The following is a 19,103-nucleotide window of genomic DNA, read 5'->3' as shown; positions in this document are numbered from 1 at the left end:
TTCTATAATTTTCTCCGTGATCATAGCTCTTGAAGATATTTAAAAGGCTACATCTGGAGCATGAGGAAATGAGATGCATATATTTGTTGGCAAAATTTTGAAAAAAGTACGTGTGTGCAGCATGTGTGCATGCTCATTTCATGTGTGTGGCATGTGGGGGATGTGAATGGAAGGAGAGGTGGGGGTGAGGTGAACTGATGGTGTGATGGTGATGGGTTTGTGCTTAAATCATTGGGAAACTAACCCAATATCTTCAATCAAAACACAAAAGAAGGATCCAGTTTATAAGTGGTCAAACATTTTCTGGAACTTCGTTGGCTCTCTGGCAACAACCTGTTGTTTTGTGTAATGTCTCACTCCATCAAAACACTCCTCAGGGCATAAGTATAACGTGAGGTCATTCCCAGCCACCGTCTAATCTGCAACAATAATCTGTGCACACATCACAATTCAAAAAGGTCTTGGGAAAACTGAATTGAAAGACAATATGAATCTGTGAATTTTTTGAAGTACTGTCATGTATACACACGCGTTTGTACATGTATGAGCATGTGTGTCCACACACGCATGTGCACATATATGTAGACATGAACATGTGCATATACGTATGTGCACACCACACACACACACAGTGACATGTTTTAACTTTAAAATTCTTTCACTCAAAACTGAAAGCAAACGTGCCCCCAAGACTGCAGAAGTGTGTCACTGGCCTCAGTCTGGCCCTGTGCAGGAGTAGCTCCAGGTACCTGGGCGGCCGCTGCTCTTCATGCCCTCCAGGTAGCGGATCAGCTCCTGCACCTTCACTTTGTTGCCCCACCAGTAGCGGACCCCCGTTGACAGCTCCCTGTGCCAGCTCACGGTGTCCTCGTCCTCATAGAAGATGATCACCTGCTGGCTCCGCGCCCACAGCAGGCGCAGCGTCGGCACCTCCTGGAAGGGACAGAGTTTCCGGGTGCCAAGTGAGAGGCACCCACAGTGCGTGGCTCCCACACTCTGACCACCCCACGATGCCCACCCCAAGCCCCCAGGACCCGCTCTAAGACCTCTGTTCGCGATTCCAACAACAGGGAAGTTTGGTTTCCACTGCAGATGTCCCTGTCAGAGGACAGAAAGTGTCTCCCGAGGCGGAGACTCCCATTTTACTGAGGGGTCTCCACAGCAAGGCCTGTCCTCTGTCAGGACCCCAGGCAGAGAGGGTGGGAGGGCAGGGACCCCGCGCCTCCTCTGGGAACTCTACATAACAGGACGTCCCGCGGGCTCATGGCACCACCGTCGTCTCTATTTTATCACCAAAACACGCGGGCTGGGATGCTCTCCTTGGCCTTAAAGACGTCCTTGGAGAAATGCCACCCATAAAATGGTTTGAAATGAATGGTAACCTCGACCAAAAATGGACATAGATTTAACTTCTCAGGCTTCCTGGAGACTAGGGGAGAGCCCCCACCCATCGCCACCATGGAAACGGGGAAAATCAGCACATGATGGAACTGTGTGGCCAAGTGAGCTGTCTCTTCCACTCACACTGGAAGTCCTCACCCTCGGTATGTCAGAGCGGGACCTTATGTGGAAGCAAGGCCATTGCACATGTGATTCGCTGAGATCGCTGTGCAGTAGGGTGGCCGTAAGTACTGTGGGGGTGTCTTTGTAGGAAGGGGGCAATTGGACACGGGGAGAATGCCGTGTCCAGTTGGAGGGATCCTGCCACAAGCCAGGTGCCACCAGACACTGGAGCAAGGCCTGGAGGCCCCTCTCTCAGTGCGGTCAGGGGAGTGTGGCCCTGTGGCCTCTGATCTCAGACCCCTGGGTCCACAGCTGCGAGGCAGACACATCCCTGCCGTTCACAGGAGACCCCAGGAGACCCACACAGAGAGCACCCCGCAGGTTATGCAGAGTATCACGACCCTGCAGTTACTTCTAAACTAGTAACGGGCACAGCCTGAGGTGTAGAAGACACAGCTGTGAACCAGCCCCGAGGCCCTCCCTGCTGTCTGTGACACTCCACTAACACTGCTGCTGCCATCGAGCAAACTTCCCATGTGCAGCCGTCCCCACCAGGCCAGCTGGGCCCACTCTGCACGTAGGAGGCAGGAAGACCCCAATACACAGCCCCACACGCACCGGGATGATCTTGGGATCACACCTGGGTGGGGGGCCAGGGAGCTAGTCTAGTCTGCAGATGACACCCCCCACCCCCGCCAGGAGAGATGTGGGAGGGACGCTCACCCGCCGTGGGCACAGCATGTCCCCAAAGATGTTCTGGATGCAAGTGACCAGGTACTTGTGCAGGTCCGTGCTCAGGCCCTGAAAGTTCCTGCAGGCTAAGGGGACCACCTCCCGGGGGTGCTTCTCCAGCCACTCCGAGATCTCCGTGAGCATGTCCTGGGAGGCGAAGGGAGGGGCGCAGTCCTTTAGACATTCCCGGGGGCTCCAAGAAGACAAGGAAACTCCCCCTGTGGAGGGGCTTCCAAGGACAAAACTTGCTCCACAGATGTGCCAAATCACGTCCAAGGAAATAGATGAGGCACACGGTCTAGCAGAAACCACAGTCAGTCCATCTGGCCAGGGCTCCACGGTTGAGGGAGGAGGCGGGGGGAGCGCAGTACAGCGGGAGAAGGGTAGAGCAGGAGCCTTCTGGGTGGAGAAGTGTGCATGTGTGCATGTTTGTGCATGCATGTACATGTGTGTGAATGTGTATGTGTTCATGTGTCTGTGTGCAGGTTTCTCTGTTCACACGTCATTCCCATGTAAATGTGAACACGTGCATAGGTGTGCATGGGTGTGAATGTGTCTGTGTATGCACATGCGTCTATTTGCGTGTGTGAACACGTGCATTATGTCTGCATGTGTGTATATGTATATTTTTGTGTGCATGTCTGTGTGCATGTTTGCATGTTTGCTCATGCATGTACATGTGTGTGAATGTGTGTGTGGGCATGTGTGCGTTCATGTCTGTGCGTGTTTCCAGGTACATGTGCATGTGTCTGTGCTCGTGCATGTCTATGACTGTGCATGTGTGCGCCAGTGTGCACGTGTCTAAGAGCTCACACATGGCCATACACAAGGTGCTGCCTGTGCAAAGGTGTGATGTCTGGAAGCTGCAGGGAGTGAGCAGGGCCTGTATGGGCAGAGTGGGCCCCAGGGAGGGCACCTGGAGTCCCAAGGGTCCTGGGTCCACAGCAAGGGCACAGGCAGGACGGTGACTTCTACTGAGACTCTAGAGCCCCTCCCGCAGCAAGTAAGAGTGTGAACTGAGAACAGCGAGACGAGCCTAATCTGGGGGCAGGGAGGCGACTCTGCACACTTGTGCACTGCACTGCACGAGCTGCTCGTCGCCCCACCTCCCGGGCCCAGCCACACCTCTACCAGCGAATCTCCCGTATTACCCTGGGAAGCCCTCATTCCTGGTGTGGGTTTGTAAAAACTCTTTTTGTGCCAAGCCAGCATCCCTGGGCATGTTGTGCGAGTGCAGACATATTGTTTCAAGTCTGCCATGGGCTGGGTTTCCTGGGGTGGAGACGGGCTCCCGGGGATAGGTTAGTGGGACTTGCTCATGAAGCAAGAGAGGGATGATCTGTGTCCTGGGTCCCTTCTGTGCCCCTTGCAGGTGCAGCTTGCCTGGGGATGGGACTGAAGTCCCTGGGGAGGGACTCAGCTGCAAACCAACAGCGTCAGGAATGCCAGGTCCTCAGGGGGCCTTCTGGTGCTGAGTGTCCTGCGGCTGCTGCAGCAAATGACCACAGTGACCAGGTTAAAACAGCACACTGGAATCACCTTATGGTTCCGGAGGCCACACACCCAAAATGCATCGCAGGGCTAAGGTTAGGGTCAGGCTGTGGCAGGGCCGGGAGGCTCCAGGGGAAGCCATTTCCTCCTTTTCCAGCTTCCAGAGACCCAGCATCGGGGCATGTGGCACTTTCTTCCATCTGCAAAGCCTGTAGTGCACCATCTTTAATCTCTCTTGAGTCTGACCCTCCTGCCTCCTCCTCCGAGGACCCTGTGAGGACCTCGGGCCACCGGTTAAAGCCAGGACTGTCCCTCATCTCAGCTATTCTATTTGATTGCACCTTCAGACTCGTCGGCCACAGGGTCACGTGTTCACAGACTCCAGGCATCAGGACACGAACATCTTTAAGACATTATTCAGTGACCGCAGGGACTTCCCATGGCCTCTGCTGTAAGAGCTAACTTTTGTCTCTAACTTTTGTGTATACAGTTTCTTAAGGAAGGAAGATTTAAATTTTTGTTTATAAAGTCAAATCTGTCTTTTCCTCTGTGGCTTTTGCATTTACTATCATCCTTAGAAAGGCTCACCACAGATTTGCCTCTATACTGTCACAGAACTCTCTTATTTTACCATTTTGATCTTTAAACTTCCGGTAACACATTTAGATGCAAAATAAAAGGCAAGCGTCTCACTTGGCCTTTCCGTCCACTGATCTGAAATGTCTTCTTGTGACTGTGTTAAGTTCTTAGAATTATATCCACTTTTAAATTCCACATTCTGATCCCTTGGCCTACGGAATCAGTGTGATGGTGTTTTAATTATTGCTGCAGCTTCATTAATATATAGCAGTGGCTCCCACAGCAAATCTCCTTTCTCACTCCTCCCCCCCTCAAAGTTTTCTAGATAGTCTTAACATTTTTAAATCCAGATAACTTGAGGGTTATTGCGTCGGGTGAGAGAAGCGTCTCCGCAGGGCCTGTGTTGGGCTGGGGGACAGTCTGGGGTGGGAGGTCTCTGCCCACGGGGAGCTCCCTCCCAGGGTCTGGATGTGTCTTTCTGTCCATCCACATCTTCCACATTCCCTACCGATGGCGCCTGTTTTCTGTATCTACATGAGGCAAATTGTTCAACTTATTTCTACGTATTTTATATTTTATTGCTGTTGTAAATGGAGAGGGTAGTTTTTCATTGTGCTTTCTAGCTGGTAAATTTTGATACAAATCATATATTTAAAATTATTAGCAGCCATACAGCATCGTAGTGATTTCTAAGCGGTGTAGACAAACTCACTTTTACCCTTTGCTGCTGCCTTGGGACGGGGCCGTCAACACCACGGCTCCTGCAAACCTGCATCCCACGGATGTCCCCCAGCAGGGCTGCAGCCACCAGCCCACCCCACACACCCCACACTGTGCTTTGCCCTCTGAGATGCCCCCTGTCAGCAGGGGGAGTGCGAGGAAGGGGAGCCGGGACCTCCTCGCCCTTCATAACAGGGACAGCAGTTTAGTGAGGGGCTGCAGCTCCAGAATTCTACCTGAAAATAAGCTCTTAACACTGAAAACGTTGTTTGCGTAGCTGAGATTTCCAAAAGGCAGAGGCACTAAAGAGATGAACGGCAGCCTCGTATCAGGGGATGGAGTGAAGACACGCTCCCTTCATGAAAATCAGCCAGTGGGCGGGAGAGCTGGGAGGGATCCTGAGGTGTCCAGGGGCATCGGATGTCGAGCTTGGAGCGGGCGGGCTGCCAGACTCTGCACGTCCCCACATGCAGGGACTCGGGCCTTCCGTATTAGGGATGACAGACCAGCACACAGCCAAACACTGGGGGCTTAAAACAACTGACTTTATGCCCTCTCGGTCTGGAGTCCAGAAGTGTGACATCCAGGTGTGGCAGGGCTGTGCTCCCTCCAGAGGCTCTGGGGAAGGATCCTTCCTGCCTCTTCCAGCTCCTGGTGGCTCCAGGTGTCCCTGGGCTTGTGGCCGCATCACTCCAGTCCCTGCTTCCATCTTCATGTGGCTTCTCCTCTGTGTCTGTGTCTCCTATTCTGTCTCTTATGAGGACACCTGTCATTGGATTTACGGCCACCCTAATTCAGGATGGTCTCAAGTAATTATACCTGCAAAGACCCTCTTTCCACATAAGTTCCCATTCTCAGGTGACACCATTCACCCCACTGCATCAGGTGTTATTACACCTAGTCGTGCCTCAGGCCCAGGCCTGACCCAGGAAGGTCTCTCCTCTCTGAAGTCCTGACAGCACCGCACGGCCAGGCCATTCCAACGGTAGGATTGAGGTCGTTGGGGGAGTCTAAGTGGCAGAACAACTGGCAGCTCTCCGGAAAAAGTACAGATCAGCTCCTGCTCCACCAAAATAAGTGCATGAATCAAAGATTTAAATGTCTTTTTAAAGGTTATAGAATTCTGGAAGAGAACCAACAGGGTCAGCAAACACATGGACAAATCTCAACAGCATTGCTGAGTGAAAGCAGCAGATACCTGAGTATATTCTGTAGGATTTCCTCAGTGGAAAGTTCTAGAAGAGGCAAAAGGAACCTGGAGTGGAAGAAGTCAGGACATGGCTTGCTTTGGTGGGGAGAGTGCTGACTGGCAATGTTTCGGAAGACAGATGTCCCATATCTCACCAGGGCAGCAGTCATGAGATCCACGTCCCTGTTTATGCTTCTGTGTACACAGAACATCCCAGAAAGGGTCCTTGGGCCTCTATGGCAGGAATGGGGTTCTCCAGGCAGGGACAGGGCAGAGCTGCCTTTATGAGCCCTCCTGTTACAGAATCTGATCTAAAATGTACTGAGTATGCAGGGTACAAACTGAAAACAGGGGCTCAAAGAAATACGTGCACACCCGTGTTCACAGCAGAGCTCCTCGCTACAGCCAAAAGGTGGACGCAGCCCCAGGGTCCATCCACAGATGGATGCACACGATTCAACAACCATGGTAAAAAAACCCAAGAAACAGAAACAAAAACAGACGGACGTGTAAACATAATGTTGTCCACCCACACAGTGGAATATTACACAGCCATGAAAAGAGTGAAGCTCTGACACCTGCTGCAACGTGGATGAACCTTGAACATGTGATGCTCAGTGACAGACGCCAGACACAGAAGACCACACAGTGTGTGATTCCATTTACATGAAATGTCCAGAGCAGGCAAATCCACAGAGACAAGAGCTATGGAGGGGGAGGGGGGAGGGACTGTTTATGGGGATGGGATCTCCTTTTGGGGTGGTGGGAATGTTCTGGAACTAGATAGAGGTGGTGGTTGCACAACATTGTGGATGGCCTAGATGCCCCTGAATTGTTCACCTTAAATGGGTGACTTGTGTGGTGTGTGAATTACATCTTGATAAAGCCATGAAGAATAGAGTGTGCAGGGGCAGATGTCACACCTGAACCCGCTGGTTATGAGCTCCTTTGAAAGAGACACCACTGTGTCCCTTTCCTGTCTCCCTCTCTTGCTCCACATTGCATTTCAAGACCAGCCCCCTCAGGCTGAACGAGGTAGGGAGCCGGGAGGGCAGACCCCACTCGGCCGGCCCTGTGGGCAGTGGGGACAACCAAGGGCAGCATGGGGAAGCCGTGCTGGGCACCTTCCAGAACCTGCCACAGGAGGCTCAGCCATCGGGGGAGGTCTGATGGGCAGCACATCTTGCTGAAGGGGAGATCTGATTCTGCGGGTCTGGGGAAACCCCAAGTCCTGAGCTGAGCCGCAGACCACCCTGGAGCAGCAAGGGCCACAGGTCAGCTGGCCTGACCCTCGGCCTGGTCCTCTGCCACCAGGATGTCTGAAGGTTGGAAGGGGAGTGTCTCCTGGGAGACGAGACTGGGCCCCTTTTCAGAGGAGGCTTGTCCCCACTTCCCCCTCCAACCTGCCTTCCTCCCAGCTGGGCCCACCTTCCGGTCACCTCAGGTGGCCCCACCCCAACCGCACCTGGCCACACCTGGTGCTGGAGCTCCTTGGACCCACATCCTTGATGGGCCTGAGGTTGGCCAGGAGGTGAGCGAAGAGCCCGCTTCCTTGTTTACAGAGCATTGAGGACCCCAGAGCCTCACTGTTCAGGGTACTTGACAGGACCTTTCTTCCCTGAGGTGTGCCCCGGCCCTTCCCACAGTGAGGGCGCTGGGCAGATCCAGAGAACAGAATGTCCCCGAGCTGAGCCTGTGAGCTGTGGTGCCTCCTGGGGTGGTGAGCAGAGAAACCCAATAGGAATCAAGGCAACGAACCCCAGCACACAAAACTGCATCTCGGCGAGAAATGGTGTCTAACCGAGTGTCCAGGCTCACGTGAATGGGTCGCAGACAGCAGGAGAGGCCCGGGCACAAAGGCAGGCTCTGCTGAGAAGAAGCTCGGCCCCCTCGTAGCTGGAGGGCCACATGCGCAGCACCACAGAAAGCATCCCACCTCCAGGCAGGTGCAGCTGGGGCTGTCAGTGGCTTTGCTGGCGGTGGGGATCCAGGCTCACCCACACCATGGTGGAGGGTGAACCACATGTGCTCGAGGTCATGGGCACAGATGGACACCGTGACCCCTCCCCCTGGGATACCCATACCTGCAGTGGCCACCGTGGCCTTTGCTGATATAGACTCGGATCAAGCATTCTTCATTTGATTAAGAAGTCCCTGAGCATTTAAGCTTGTCCTCCTGCTGGGCCAAACCAGACACTGGAACTCCAAGCACAGAAGATGCTCAATGCACCTTTGACGGGAATGATGAATGCAGCAGTGAGGGGCCTGGAACTCCCACCGGTGTCCTCAAAGCAAGGACAGACCAGTCGCAGGGAGCATAGCCACTAATGCCTCAGCCGTGATGGCTGCCAAAGCTGTGCTGTCCTGGGGTGCACCACGTGCCCTCTGCAGCCAAATCAAGATGAAGGAGACAGAGAAGGAAGGTGTATGTATATGTGCACGCATGTGTGTACATGCTTGTGATGCATATGCTTCTGCATACATGTAGATGTGTGTACACATGTGCATGGAGATGTGTGCAAATGTGCATACATGTGTGTACGTGCACACGCTTGTGCATAAGCACATTTGTGTGCATGTATGCATGTGTACACGCGTGTATTTGTGTGCTCACGTGCATGTGTGTGCTTGCATAAGCATGTGTGCAGATGTGTGCACGTGTGTGCATCTGTGTGTGCGCGTGTGTGTGTTTTGCGGGGTTCCCCACACCCAGGACTGATCCTGCAGCCGGCATCCCTGCTTGGGAATGCAGAGACGACCTCGCCCTCACCTGGGAAGGAGAGGTGGTGGAGGGGCACGTCCCACAGCTGGGGGCACAGCCCCGGTCAACCAGTCTGCATTGGCGTTCCCACAGCGTAGGCTCGGGAAGCTGCTGGCAGCGCTCACCTGGCCGCCCATTGCAGGCAAGCCCTGTGCAACCCGAGGAAAGTAAAGAGGTTTTCTAGGGTGAAAACTTGTGCTGGTTACACAGGGGGCATGGCTTTGAAATAAAAAAGAACCAACAGACTTCCCCGGAGGAGGACAGGGTGGTCTGGGCTGTGGGGAGATCGGAGATGGGTTCCTGAGGACGGGGGAGGGAGAGAGAGGAGGAGGGGTCCTGAGAAACATGCAGGGGATCAGAAAGTGCCCCCCAATACCCACGGTAGATAAGGACTGTTCTGAGCCAAAGGCACTTGAGAAACAGCTGCCCACACCGCCCCGTGTGTGGAGGTGTGAGGAGCTCTGGTCCTAGTCACCAAGGCGACCTGCACGCTCTGCAGCCCAGAGACTCACCGAGAGGAATCCACTGAACAAACCTCCTACAGCGACCCATCTCCCTTTAGTTTCCCCAGATACTAACCCCCCCACACACACGATTTATGGCACCGAGAAGCTCAGATCCCTTCCTTTGTCTAGTCCCCTCTCCACAAACACGTCACCCTTTGTTTAAGAGACCATCTCTTGGGGTTTTCATTTCATTTCTGTGAGGCCCCCACATGCATATGAAATAAACCTTTCCCCTGTTCATTTGTCCTTTGTCAGCTTAATTTGCAGGACCCTGTTCACAGAACCTAAGAGGTGCCCAGAGCCACCTGGGGCACCCCCACACGAAGAGCCCACAAAGCCCCTTTGCTGGAGTGGCTGCAGCATGTGTCCTGCCTCCAGGGGAGCCCTTGCCCTCAGATCACACACTAAGTCCACCCCACAATCCAGGACTGTGGAAAGGGGCGCAGCGGTGAATCTGCAGGGTCTCCCGTGTGGGGTCTCCTGGGTGCGGGGTCTTCCAGCTGCAGCATCTCACAGGTGTAGGGTCCCCCCTCCTGGCTATGGCACAGCCTTTCAGGGCCCTGCCTGGGGGAGCGCTGGGCCCCACACCTCCCAGCCTGGCCCCGTGGCTGCTCTGCCTCCATCTGTTGGGATATCAGGCTCGGGTGCAGGAAATCTTTCTGACTTATAAAAAAGAGGGTCTGGGTAATAAAAAAGTAAAGAGTTTAAAAACTGCGGCCTTTTTCTAAATAACTCCGGGCATTTGCCCAGATCTTGGTTTCCCCAAATCTTTCTTTGCTTTGATTAAGAGAATCCTGGAGCGAATGTCCCACCTGCCTCTGTTTGCTAAAAACAGATTTCCAGATAGGCTATGAGTTTTAACTATGGACCTTCTCACTAGGTTGAAACTGGGTTTACATTGAAGTGTTAATTTGGATTTGCATTCTTTCTGATTTACTCTCCAACCTCTGATGGCTTTTTCCTGCTCAGACCTTTTACAGAAATACGTCTCCTTCAAAGAACCCGGAAAACACTGAGGGCAGAAGGAACAGGGAAGAGACTTGTGCTGCTAAACTGTGACCCCAGCTGCTGCCCTTGGACATCTGCAATGTGGGTGCCAAATACCTGTGCACAGTCATCAACTTGCTCTCATGATAAGCAGGCAGGTGACTGTGCACTACCAGCCACGCCCTGCACAGGTGATAGAGCCTGAGCATCAGGTCCACACTGCTCGGTGGGGACGCCTGGGCAGGACCACAGCCTCCACCCATGGCCATCTGATGCCAAAGCCACACCCTGTTCATGAGGTCCCCTGACTTGCAGTGTCCAATGGGACACTGTTACTGGCTGAACTGTGTCCTTCCAAAACTCCTGTGTTGAAGCTCTGACCCCCAGAACCTCAAATGTGACTGTGTTTGGAGACAGGGACTTTAAGGAGGTGATTAAGGTAAAATGAAGTCAGTAGGGTGTGTCCTAATCCTGTAGGACTGGTGTCGCTATAAAAAGAGGAGATGAGGACACAGACATGCACAGAGGGACGACCATGTGAGGACACAGGGAGAAGACGGGATCTACAAGCCGAAGAGAGAAGGCTCAGGAGAAACCAGCCCTGCCACGCCTTGATCTCAGACTTCAGCCTCCAGGACCGTGAGAGATAAATGTCTGTTGTTTAAGCCGCCCCGTGACATTTGTGCACCAAGCGTCCAGGTGGAGTCTGCCAGGTGGCACGCAGCAGCCAGGTGGCACGCAGCAGCTGGTTCACCCAGCACCCACCATCAGCAACGATGATGCCTCTGCCTCCGGCGCCCCCTCACGGAATCTGACGTGCCTGGGGACAGGGACTGGGCTCAGAGCCTGGAACCCCATCCTCAGGACCCATGGGGGTGACCTGTTGGTTATTCGTCCAATTAGACTCATTCTCAAATGACTGCTGCCTCTTTTAACATCCAGCTGCAGCACTGACGGAACCCTGTCCCCTCTCCAGTCCTGTCCCAGATGGGACAGGTCAGGCTTCAATGGTCCGGGGACTGAGACCCTCAGACTAATTTGGTGAACAGGCTTGTCTGCAGGGCTGCCCGGGAATCTCACAGGGATCAACTTGCCATCTTGTTTCCAGAGGAAAAGACTCTCAAGCTTCAAACACCACCTGCACCCCAACCCTTGTGAAGGCTGGTGCCCCCAAACGGTAGGTACTCGATTATCCCTTCACCAAAGCCCAGTGTTAAATTTTCAGGAATTGCGTGAACCGGTTGTGCAACACAGCTATTACCAGAAATTAAATTAAGACCCTACACTTGAATAAGCTATATTAATAACAAAGTTATATTAACGAATACTCAAAACTCAACACTTCTAGTTATTGCACTGCGTTTTACTGTTATTTCTGCTCCTGCCATTATTTACATAGTATAGGCATGGTGGAAACACTAACGGTGAGCCATCGCCCTCCTCCCCGCAACTCCGTGGTCAACAAACTAGCCTGAAATTGTCCATGGTGGGAAGATTTACACGACAGAAATTGGCGGGCCTTGATTTATTCTTTTGTTAACTGCCTAGACTTATGAAAGTGATGGAGAAAATATTAATATTGCAGATTAAACTTAAAAGTGTGTGTGTGTGTGTGTGTGTGTGTGTGTGTGTGTGTGTGTGTGTGTGTGTGGTTGTTATACTGTAAACAGCAGTATTCATAAACAATTTGGTATTCAAATACAATTATCCAGTTCAGCAAAAGAGGTTGCCCCATCACTGAGGAATGAGTTTTTCTCACAGTCAGGTTTGTAGTCTTACTAACTAACTTAAAAGAATATAAGTACCAACCAAGCTTCATCATGTGGGAAATACACTCATTGGTCGATGGCAACCGTAGCTTGGCTAACCATACAAGAGTTGAGCAAAAATGAACAAAAGCGTCATGACACTCAGTTGGCTATGTGAAATTTACAATGAAGGGTATCATCTATTATTTTTGGGTAACTTTGTGCACACACCCCTCATATCAGTTTATATAAATGTATGTATCTGTGCATGCTTCCTTTGGAGAGTCACTTACAGTAAGACTCTTGTGTATTATTAGTCTATCAGATAACAGTAATATAATATTTTCCTTTGTTAATTGTGTGGTACACATCCTTTATATCAGCTTACATAATAAACTATGTATGTGTGCATGCATTTTTCCTGGAGAGCTGCTTCTAGATCATTTACCAGCACACCCCTGCCTGCAGGCCCTTCACCTAGCCCTTGGTAAAACTCACACTCTGCAAGTCTCACCTGAAATACCAATTAGACTGCAAAAAAGACCAGAGAATCAAGGTGACAGGGGTTCTCCAAATTTTCACCTCCATTTTCCAACTTGCTGCTAGGATAAAACAGGATAAAAATGGCCACTCTGTGTATGCAAAAATGTCAACGTAGGCAGTGAACAGAGTATAAGGGAGGAAAGAAACTTGACCCTCTTAAGTTCTGTAACTGCAGCCTGCAAATTAAAGTGACAAAAGACAGATTAACAGAAGAAAAAGCATGCAAATGTTATTTCACATGCACAAGGGCTTCACAGAAAAGTGAGAAACCCAAAGGAGCAGCTAGATCCAGGGACTCATATACAATTTTAATAAAGAGTAATAAATTGTGCAGAAGTGACTGGCTCCTAGGAGTGGTAAATTGTGGGAAGGTGAGTAGAAAGTGGTAAGGGTGGTTTAGTAAGACTGTTCTGCAGACACATCTCAGTGCAGTCTCTGGTGTTTCTGGAACAGAGAGGGTAACACTTTCAAGATGGAAATGTATGTCAGCTTCACAAAGGGAATGTATGTCCTGCCTTTAGGCATAAAGGGGTGGGCAAGAGAGCTCTTGTGTGACAGCTATTCCTCAATACCTTCAGCTCAGAATATACCTTAAGCAAAAGTGGCAAATTTTGGGGTGACATATTCTGATCCCCTCCAATATATCCTGCTAGATGTAGGAGTGGAAACATGGGTGTCCAAGGGGCAGTCTTACCATTGTCATGATAAAGTCAAGACCATCGCATAAGAATTCAACAAGAATACCGCTGCTAGGGCGCATTTATGTGCAGGAGTAACCCCATTATCCTTGGAAGAGAAGGTGTCACTCAAGTGAACCACGATATCTCTCAAACCCCAGAATGAATGGATGGATGGATGGGTGAATGGATGGGTGGATGGATGGGTGGATGGATGGATGGATGGGTGGATGGATAGGTGGATGGGTGGGTGGATGAGTGGATGGGTGAATGGATGGGTGGATGGGTGGGTGAGTGGATGGATGGATGGATAGGTAGATGGGTGGATGGGTGGAAATATGGATGGATGGATAGATGGGTGGATGGGTGGATGGATGGATAGATGGGTGGATGGGTGGATGGATGGGTGGATGGGTGGATGGGTGGATGGGTGGATAGGTAGATGGTTGGATGGGTGGAAAGATGGATGGATGGATAGATGGGTGGATGGGTGGATGGATGGATAGATGGGTGGATGGGTGGATGGGTGGATGGATGGGTGGATGGGTGGATGGGTGGATGGGTGGATAGGTAGATGGGTGGATGGGTGGAAAGATGGATGGGTGGATGGATGGATGGATAGGTAGATGGATGGATGGGTGAACGGATGGGTGGATGGGAGGATGGGTGGGTGGATGGATGGATGGATGGATGGATAGGTAGATGGATGGTTGGATGGATGGGTGGATAAATGGAGGTGTAGATTGGTCAATGGATGTGTTCATGGATAGTTGGATGAATGGATGAATAGATGGATGGATAGGTGAATGGACAGATGAACAGGTCACCCAGCAGCTCATCACACACAGGGACTCTTAAGCCCCTCCCACAGAGAAATTCTGGAGTGACCCCCAAAACAGGGGGCTTGTCTACCTAGCATCGTCCTAGTAGCTGGACTGTACACACTCAACACGTATTTCTTGACCCTTGAGGAAGATCAGGACATGCCACCCACTCCAAGATATGCCATTTTAGCACAAGAGTTATTTTGAGCCAGAGGCATTTGAGTTCCTGAATTCCCATACCTGTCTGAAAGCAGAGCCTCCCAAAAGAACTCAGTTGTCATAAATCCACTCCCAGGAGCCACTGCAGATCTTCCCTGCACAGAGAGAATTCAGCACCACCCCCAGCAGACCCTGCCACACACCACTACACTCTCTCTCATTCTCCTGAGGGCCCTTTACCTGTCCAAAAATGTCCTCTGCTCTTCCATAAGTGTCTTTTCACTCCCTTCCCTTTCCTGTATTAAGGTAGGTGCGCAGACCCCAAATTCTATCATCCCTTTGAGATATTGATTCCCGAGTATTCGCGTGTTAATAAACATACTTGTTTTGTTCTGGATAATCTGCCTTTTGTTAGTCTAATTTACAAGGCCCCAGCCTGAGAACCTAAGAGGGCTGGAGGAATGCCAGGCTGTTTTACCTGCTGGTAATCCTGCCGACTGGGCCAGTGTCGAGCTAGGTCTGGGTCTGGAGCTCACAGACCTCTCAAGCCTGTTGTCCAGACAGGGTCACAAACCCTTCACATGCTAGGCTGGGTCCCCAGGCCCCTCACATGCCAGGCTGGGTCACCAGAACCCTCACATGCAGGTCTATGAGCTAGATAACCAGGCAAAAGGTCCTTGGAGCCGTAGGCTCGAGAGCATGGCTGCGCACTAATTCCACCCACCCACACACACAAATTGCTTACAAAGAATGGCCCACACCACCCCCAACTGTACCTAAGGCTAGGGGGCCTGATTAATTTATCCTATTTTCCCAACAGGGGAAAAGACCTTTCTCCCATCTCACACCCTCAACCTGTACTTGTTGAGCAAACAAACCTCACACCCAGACACACTCACAAGCGCCTGTCCATGTTAACAGCTCTTCCACCCTGACAGGTGCACAGAAATTTTTATGTGTAGTATGTGTGACTCCTGCAGGAAAATCCAGGTATGATGTAAATTTTTAGAATGGGAAACAGCTGCCCTTCCCTGAGCCTCTCCAGACCCCTTGGCCCACGCACTTTTCTAGCAGCCTCAAACGAACTCGCTGCTCAACATGACGTTAGTGACAGCAGACTCAGGCGCACGGGTCGTGGTGGAAATTGTTCCATTAATTGCATATTGTTTTACAATTTTAATCCCCAACCAAGTAAAATCATTTCTGGGCCTTATCCACATCGAGACAGACAGAAAAACAAGTCCACCTGTAATGCGAGTGACTAAAACAGCGAGCTTGAGAGTTTTGCCCTCAAGTACAAAGAACGCCCCATCCTGGGTTGCACATTCAGCACGTGAGGGTGAAAGGGACCTTAGCCCGAAAAACAACCATCTTTAGGGGTAACTAAAATCCAGCAGAATTTCAGTCAGCCCTTAACTTGGGAACTGATAATCATCAATTCCTTGAGGTCAGCAGAAGCATCGAGAGGCTGCAGGAGCTGTGATCACCCCTTATGCTGATTTACTTCAGAGGTTGCGCGCCTGCAATTAAGGACTGAAACTGGGTTTCTTGTTTTTCTTACCCAAAGGAGAGATAAGAGACAGGCAGACAGCCGAGCTGGTTGCCAACTCCCCTCTCACTTAACGGAAAACTGCATTCATGCTCATTAGAAGTCCAAGTCAGGTATATTTCTGATGTCTGACTAAGGTTGTTATCCCTGAGCTCTCCCGTGGAGATAAGGACTCCAACCTCAAGGTGACATCAAGGACTTGAAGCTGACCACAGACTCTGTGACACTGAAGCTTCCAATCCATCACGGGACCCTGACATTTGACTCAGACCATCTGCTGCTCCCAGACCCTTCCCCCACTTTTTCTTAGAACAAAGACCCTCACCTCATCTTCCTGCCTCTTCCCCTTTATAAACCCCAGAACAGGCATCAGAAGGGGGAATGATTTTAGCCTGGTCACCCCCAGATGCCGGTCATCTGAATAAACCTTTAATCCTTGCACAAACTCCTGGACTTTCCAGTCATTTGTTTAATGCGAGAGGACAAGCCGAGCCTGGCCTGTCGGGGACAAGGGCTGTCGAAACTGAAAACAGGAGGCTCGGTCCTCCCGGCCGAGACTAAGGGAACAGACTTCCTTGTCCAAGCATTTACCTCGGGTGACTCGGTCCCTCGTAAGCTCTTCCTCTGAAACGTCCTTAAGTCTCTCACCGGCGGAGCGAGCCTTCGGCCAGGTCCGCAGCTCAGGAACGTTTCCTGCGGGTATCCTGGGAGCCGCCTCTGAGGAACGCGGTGATCAGAGAACACAACAAATGGCTGGTTCCCGGGAGAAGAAAGTCCGAAGTCACCTCTGGTCACAAAGATAAGACAAATCAGTCATGAACACAGGAGCTGTGAATCAGGTCCCTGCTTGGCTGCGGACAAGGGTGCGGTTGTCCACCTCTGCGAGGCGGGTTACCCTCTCCCACCTTTGTGCAGCGTCTCTGGTTGGCTGGAGGTTTTGTCTGCAGTTCTGTCCTCCCAGACATGCTCCCTCCTAGACCCCGAGTCCCGTCAGATCCACAGCGGCCCTCGGTGTGCTGCAGTGACTCGGGAGGGAGGGCCCCTGAGAGCCCATGGAGCCACACGCAGTTGGTGGACCCCAGTGGCCACTGGCTTGCCACACACAGTCTCCTTCTTTTGAGAAAACCAGGCGTCCCTGTACTGCAGGGTGGCCCAGGCAGGGAGCCGTCCTTCTACGCGGGTCTGGGAAGGACAAGACATGGAGGAATACACTTCTCCCGTTTTCTGTCATACAGCTGTGCAGAGACGATGAGAGGTGGCCCATGGCCAGAGGGGCAGCCCCGAGTCTCCAAGTGTCCCCTCCCCCTCTCAGTAACAGGCTGGTGGTCCCGGAGTGGCCTCGGCAGAGAGGGGCCGGTTAAGAAAGCTGGTGCATGTACACTTGCCCTTTCCACCCCAACGCTGAAGGTGTATCACTTTTAAGCCACAATGCCCCCATTTCCAAGGAGAGCCGGGCCCCCCAACAGTGCTCGGGAGCACTGGTTCAGGAGCCCCTCTCCCCCACCACGTAGGAGGAGGCCACCCTGGCTCTGCTGTGTGCACACTGGGACCCATCTCACTCATAAGCCTCTCTGAGCCTCAGTTTCCCCACCTGTGACATGGGACAAAGTCCCACATGAGGATGTTGATTTTACCTAAAGGTAAGGAACCCCTTACACTTTTCCTGAGCAGGAAGCAGCTTCCTGCAAAGAGCCCCCTCTCTGTATGACTCAGAGGAAACACAGAGATGCCCGCCCTCCCTAGGGGAAGGCCAGACCCTGACCCTCCAGCCACGCCCCTTGTCTCAGGACGGGTCAGCGGAATTGCTGGTCCCCACTGGTCAGTAAATGCACAGACCCCTGCTAATGGCCCCTCCTGAGAACAGGCGGACCTGTCTACTTCTGTTCATGCCTATGGATGGAAACCCTGTTACCTAAACTGGGAGAAGCTTGCAGACTTCCAGGTCAAAGAGTTCTGCCACCGCATTAACCCAGTCACCTCCCCAGTGTTCCAGTCCCCTCCCCACTGTTCCCGTCCCCTCCCCAGTGCTCCAGGCCCCTCTCCACTGCTCCCGTCCCCTCCACAGTGCTCCAGTCCCCTCCCCACTGTTCCCGTCCCCTCCCCAGTGCTCCAGTCCCCTCCCCAGTGCTCCAGTCCCCTCCCCACTGTTCCCGACCCCTCCCCAGTGCTCCCCTCCCCTCTCCACTGCTCCCGTCCCCTCCCCAGTGCTCCAGTCCCCTCCCCACTGTTCCTGTCCCCTCCCCAGTGCTCCAGTCCCCTCCCCACTGTTCCCGTCCCCTCCCCCGTGCTCCAGTCCCCTCCCTACTGTTCCTGTCCCCTCCTCAGTGCTCCAGTCCCCTCCCCAGTGCTCCAGTCCCCTCCCCACTGTTCCTGTCCCCTCCCCAGTGCTCCAGTCCCCTCCCCACTGTTCCAGTCCCCTCCCCAGTGCTCCCGTCTCCTCCCCACTGCTCCCGTTCCCTCCCCAGTGCTCCAGTCCCCTCCCCAGTGCTCCAGTCCTTGTGAATAACACCTTCTCAATAAATGTGGAATTGCTCTTACTGGACATGCCTCACAGGGGCTGAAAGGCTCTTACAGCAGGCCCCATGCCTGTGCGCCCTGCAGGGCTCCTCTTAGGTCCCCTCTTTCCCCCTTAGTCAGACGAAGCTTTTCAGGGAGGATCCCAAGAAAGGGTTGAATTTAATAATTAGGTTTAACTAAATCATACTGAGAGGCCAACCACAGGATTTCCAAGGGATATTCACCCTTGAACTGAGAAGGATGATGCAAACGTAGGGAAATATCTCTGACTGGGGATCGAACATTATAAGGGCAATGACCTCACAGATCCACCCAGGATATAGGAGATGCTGCCTGCTGCTCCCACCCTAACCCTCTGAGACCTTCTGAAACCCCAAGACCAAGCAATGGCAGGCTGTCACCACCGCTGGGACTGCGGGGAGGCTGGACAGAGAGGTGTGAGCAAGGTGGAGCTGATGGGAAGACGAATGTACAAACGCACCAGCTGATTTCCTCACCGGTCCTGCCCTTGACCCTCATGCAGATGCGACCTGCAGACGCTCCCCGTGACACACCAGGTCTCCTGACCATGAGCAGTGTACCATCTTCTCCTGTCCCTGCATCCTCCAGATCCTCTCC

The 19,103-nt window shown here is 52.4% G+C and overlaps 1 protein-coding gene across 1 annotated transcript; it reads right to left on the bottom strand.

Moving 5' to 3' along the window:
- Nucleotides 1–714: 714 nt before the first annotated feature.
- LOC134368660 (PI-PLC X domain-containing protein 1-like) lies at nucleotides 715–4,043 on the bottom strand. The gene is made up of 4 exons (XM_063085078.1): nucleotides 3,973–4,043; nucleotides 3,664–3,724; nucleotides 2,227–2,382; nucleotides 715–933 (listed from the first exon to the last, which is right to left on the bottom strand). Exons 1-4 carry the CDS (start codon nucleotides 4,041–4,043, stop codon nucleotides 715–717), a joined length of 507 nt encoding a protein of 168 aa, XP_062941148.1.
- Between the last annotated feature and the right edge of the window lie 15,060 nt (nucleotides 4,044–19,103).

Source organism: Cynocephalus volans, chromosome X, assembly GCF_027409185.1.
Source record: "Cynocephalus volans isolate mCynVol1 chromosome X, mCynVol1.pri, whole genome shotgun sequence".
Classification (NCBI taxonomy): Eukaryota; Metazoa; Chordata; class Mammalia; order Dermoptera; family Cynocephalidae; genus Cynocephalus; species Cynocephalus volans.
The sequence above is the reverse complement of the archived record's forward strand: the minus strand, read 5'-3'. Positions and strand labels throughout refer to the sequence as shown.